The 5,577-nt window shown below is 27.1% G+C and overlaps 1 protein-coding gene across 1 annotated transcript; it reads right to left on the bottom strand.

The window, feature by feature from the left end:
- Positions 1 to 1,094: 1,094 nt before the first annotated feature.
- On the bottom strand, positions 1,095 to 3,718 carry LOC106640470 (uncharacterized). Its single transcript, XM_089598761.1, has 5 exons — positions 3,540 to 3,718; positions 3,371 to 3,476; positions 2,065 to 2,202; positions 1,221 to 1,379; positions 1,095 to 1,151 (listed from the first exon to the last, which is right to left on the bottom strand). Exons 1-5 carry the CDS (start codon positions 3,716 to 3,718, stop codon positions 1,095 to 1,097), a joined length of 639 nt encoding a protein of 212 aa, XP_089454887.1.
- Positions 3,719 to 5,577: the final 1,859 nt, after the last annotated feature.

The following is a 5,577-nucleotide window of genomic DNA, read 5'->3' on the forward strand; positions in this document are numbered from 1 at the left end:
GCCTGATCACCTTGTACTGACAGACGGCTGAACTTTTAAGAGGCTCTTTTTTTAAAATTAGTACCTCGTACTTGAAAAATCAGTAAAGTAAATATCACATCTTTCTTTTGGATTTAATTGAAATGAGTTAAACTTTATAATATACAAGTATTACCTCTTTATTTATAAAAGTATATATCTGATGGATGACGTACATCTGATAGATACAATTTGTTACAAACGTGATTTTTAATCGATGTCAATTATATAATATGTCCTTTCTGAAGTAATACTTGACGAAACACTTGTGAAGTTAAAATTTTTAAGAGCCAAACAACAACTGCTTATTAAAGCAAGACATATCTGACTAGCTAATAATAAATCCATTAGACTTGAGAAGCTGTTTTTTCTTGGTATCACGTAAACTTTATCTGATATGTTCTGTTTAAGTTACCAAAGTAGGAAAGGTAGCATAGAAATTTATAATTTTACCACTTCATGTCGTAAATCTAGCTGTTAAAAGACAAAAAAGTTTTTAATAATGTATTTTTCATACTCTGGGCATTTTTTGCCTTTGGAAATTTACTGCACCCTTAGTAGAAAAAATAGTCCTTAAATGATGCACCACTAGGTAAAAAAAACTATAATTTACTCAAAAACTTATTGTCTGAATTATTATTATTTTATTTTTTTAAACTTATTTTCACAGTATTTATGTAATTTCATTGTATTCGATAAATGTTTCTGTAGTTGCTGATTGCTGTATTGATAACAACAAGTGGTGAAGAATCCTTAACATATTTTTAACGATATCACATAAGAATATTATGAACAAATTTTTTTCTAGCATTTCATTACTGATAATTAATAAGTTAAAAATCACAATACAGCAGTAGGAGTTTAAAGTACAAATTTTATTCAAAAAATGTTGTTTTAGTAAAAAATGTTTATACAAATCAAAGAATAGATTTATTATCTAGTAATGCTGAGTTTTTGATCCCAATCTTGTCCATCCTGGCATGTGTGTGTTTGATTATTTATACGAATTTCTTAAGCTAGCCCATACAAATTATAAAAATTAGTATCTGTATAGAATAAAAAGATAGACTCACACATCACAATTGAATTATCGCTCTCAATGTCATAATGTATGAAAATACCAAGTATAGAAACTGAAAAACACAAGTTTTTAAGTATTAAAAGTATCAGAATTTACTTGACCGATAAAAATTGACACTTACACGACCTAAATATCTCATTCCCCATGAATCCAATATTCCAGGAATTGATACAATTAGTGGTTTTTGACTTCTGCATATTACGATGGACTTAGCTAATGCATTTTTACGGTTTTGGTCGTACCACTGAGATGAGTATACAGCCAGTCCTATTTCTAACCCCTTTGTACCAATTTTTATAGTGAATATAATAATTCTTGGAAAAATGTTTGTATTGTATAAAAATATAGCATTTTTACCAATTGCTTTAAATTTTCAGTAAAAAGGGAAAATACATATAATCTTTGAACTCCACTAATTATCAGTATAATGACTATCAATCGAGTAACTATAGATGACTCAAACTGTGAATGTTAAATAGTTATTATCACAGTGACATTGATTTTACAACATTATAAAAGTTTCATACTCACAGTAAACATTTCCAAACCTCCAACAATAAAGTACAGAAATAACATGATTAGTGATTTTAAAACAAAAAAACAACCCACGTAATTAGTTTCGATGAGATACCTGTGAATGAAACTTTTTAAATATTACGATTTTTGCCATGAAGTTTACCTGTTAATACTTACGACAGAATCATTTGATGTTTTAAAATACATCGAGTCAAATCATTAAAATGATATGTGCTTTTAAAGTCTTCTTTCAGTAATTTAAGTTCAACTATTGCCAAAAAAAAGAATGTTGCTATTATAGAATCAAGATATATAGTAGATAATGCAGACACGATAACAATTATCTGATGAATGTATACTAAATCCCATGTGATGGAGAATGCCATCAAAAATGGATAATAACTAAATAGAGGAAGTCGAACAGGGACGCTGATAAGTGATTTGTATACAATCAAATTAGCTACGGCAGATGCAGTTACAATTGTGATTGCGTACAGCATGATGTAGAATAATCCATGCTTTTGTATTAGTTCCACTTTCCGTTTGTTTGGACTTGAAAGTGCATCTTCGAACATTTTTACTAACTTCTGTAAAAATTTAACATTTCTATAAAATGTAATAAACCTACTCGTAAATTTTTAATAAATAATTATAAATCTACGATTGCTATTACAAATATTTTTTTCACAGTGATAATAATAATAATAATAATAATAATAATAATAACAATAATTGTTATCATTAGTATAGATATTCATTATTATTAATAAATGGTATTTACTGATTTAGGAATTAAAAACTTAATCCCTGACATTTTTTCCTACCCTGTACTAACGATAAAATATAAATAATATATAAAACTTTTGATAAAATCAGTTTATATTTTACTATTACAATCATGAAAAATTATTTTAGAATCCGTATTTACTACTGTGAAAATCTAAAAGGTATGAAGAAACAAGTGACAAACGTTGTCAATAAAGAACAAGTAGTTTATTTGTGGTTGTCAGAAAGACAGATCTTTCCGAACCTCAAAATAATACAATCCATTTTTAATTGTAGTTATGTGTGATACAATACATCGTTGATTTGTTAGCCAAATGATAAGATTTTAATTAACTATCTATTATGCAGTTATTGTGGAGATCTACAATGAATATACGATTTATATCTATTTATTATATATTTTTTCATTGATCACTGTTACGTTACTGGTTTTCTTAGCTATTCTCCATACAATCAAAATAAACCTATCTTGAAACTATTTTCTGTCTTTTTGTAGTAAATAATGTATACATTTTTGTGTTATGTTACCTTTCACATAACAATTTGACCTTTTACACTGCTAGAATATGAACATTGTATCTATCAAGTTTTTTACAACTTTAATTGCTCCCGATAGTAAGTCTCAAAAACCTACATTCGTTATTAAAGCTTTTGATAAGATTTTTTTTCTTATGTTATGTTATTATCAGGTATTAATACTCTTTTGGCTTTATCCTGCTCCTTAAAGTTTAAAAACGTAAACAAAAAACTGAGGGCCTCAATTCCATAATTTGATCAGTTCCTAAAAATGCGGAAAAATCTCTACAAGTAATTGGGTGGGCTACAAATTATGTTGCATCTTGGTATAAGTTGATTGTTCTAAAAATGCGAGTTATCCCTTTCTATTTTAACTGCAGAGTGAAAGAGTTTATTACACCCAAGTCTATTTTTAATGGCCATCAAAGACTGCTAAAAAAATATGATTTATACCTGGATTTTTGTTTCTTGAAATTTAGAATATAAAAGCACTATGATGACTTCAAAACCAATAAGTATCTCCATGCCGCATATAAAAAAAGTAGATAAATCTGATTTACTGTAGAAGACGAATTGTATCATTGATCCTATACAAACGGTTTGGTTAATAAAGTGAAAATACCAAATGCACTGATTCATGAATATTTCGAGTTTTGGAGCATTTTTATGGATCGGATAAATAGCGAAAAATCTTCCAAAAAGTTTATAGAGTCTAAAATTGAATAAAAGACTAGTGAATGTTTTTTTTAATTCATCAATTTTACAGTTAAAAAAACTTTTTTTATCGTAGATCCTGGGCATCTTTGGTTTCCGGTTTTATTTTAAAAATTGTTTTAAATATACACTATTAGTTTAAAAATCTATCGTCGATTAGTTGTTTGAAAATTAATATTTGCCATTTTAAAAAACATTTTATTTGTCTTTCAATATTTCTGCATTAAAAAATATATCAAAATTGATACACAATACGGTCTATACTAGACTACAGTTTGTACTCTACTGTGAGTTCAGATGAATGTGTTTTTATACCTACTCAAATAAAATTGCTCAACCACATCACGTTATTTCTACATTGAAATAAAATTTTTGTGGAAAATCGAGATTCATGAAAAATGTATCACTATAATCTGCCATAAAATTGCGAATCAATACAATAAAATATGTAAGACTCGTGTTAATGTAGTATACGAATGGCATCACCACCAATCAAATTAATTGGTATTAAGGAAATCAATTTTATAAGCAGGAAGTACTGCATTGAAACGAAATTTCCACAACCTTTATTTTTAGTGTATTACAACTAAGATATCTTTGTTACTCATACAAGTTTCGAAGTGATTCTAACGTAATGGTAACGTATTTATTAATTCACCACTGAAATACGGGGGTCAATAACCTTTTTCACAATCGTCTCTTGACTTGAATAATTGGAATACAATAACAATCCAACCCACCACTGAAGTGATTATAAAGCAGTTATACCTTAATCAACTTATCATATATCTTCATAGTTGTGTCACTAATAAAAACTACTCGGTAATTAAACCAAAAGTCATTAGAAAATAAATTATTCTACTAAAGAAATATTTTTTGGTTTTACTTAAAAATTTTTTTTTTTTTTTTTTTTTTAAGCATTTAATTTCAGAAAGTGAAAACTAGCATGTAAAATACAATGTTTACTAACAAATGTTTCAACTTTAAATGATTTGTCTGTTGTACTATACATATTTATTAAAATAAAAATTATTCAATAAACGTGCTTTGACATAATTCTTGTTACAGAGTAGAATGATGGATAGGTATTTTAAACTAACAGTTAACTGGGATCATTACAGATCATGAATTGCATTGAAATACATGATAGTCTTATGAATACTAGAATAAAAATCACTTATATAAACCATGACCAACCCATGAAGATTTAGAGTAAAATAATTGTAAGAATTCTGGTTTGACTCTTTTCAGATTTTCTGGGCAATGTGGTTATAAATAAATGCATGACAGTCTAAATATTGTTTATTAATGAGTAGATGTATTTTAATACAGAATACAAATAATCTCAAAATACTCATGAGAGCTTTAAAACAGATTTTTAATTATAATAGATTATTTAAAAGAGCATACTTAATACTTGAAAATTTTCAACTCCTTCTTGTCTGATACCAAGTACCTACATAAGAGATATGTACGAACATGAAACGAGATATGAAATACAAGAATTTTACTTTTTTAACTATATTTTAAAGGAATCTCTAATTATTTAAAAAATGTGCATCAAGTATATACTCAGATGCCTCACTGGCAGTGATGGCTCAGTTTTGGGTTAAATGTGATGTAAAAAAAAAAAGTAACTAATCAAGCGAATCGACTAATATGAATTCTAATAGCTGATTTTTAAGAAATAGTTTGGAAGTCAGTTTTTATAAATTTCTTTAAAAATATCGTTGAATAAAAGATTGGATGCAAAGCTGTTACTATTTTATATTTTAGAAAAACGGGAGAATATAATTTGCAAGAATAATGATTAAAATTTAATAACAAAAAAAAATAAACTATACCCCTCAGTCATTTTAACAGTAATTTTAAAATAAAGGACGTTCAATCTCACTTTTCTGTAATCAGTATTTTAGGAAAATAAATAAGTTAACAAGTGTATGTTG

This window comes from Copidosoma floridanum, unplaced genomic scaffold, assembly GCF_036245765.1.
Source record: "Copidosoma floridanum isolate Cflo_tuat_1 unplaced genomic scaffold, Cflo_Japanese_pri ptg000006l, whole genome shotgun sequence".
In the NCBI taxonomy this organism is placed as follows: domain Eukaryota; kingdom Metazoa; phylum Arthropoda; class Insecta; order Hymenoptera; family Encyrtidae; genus Copidosoma; species Copidosoma floridanum.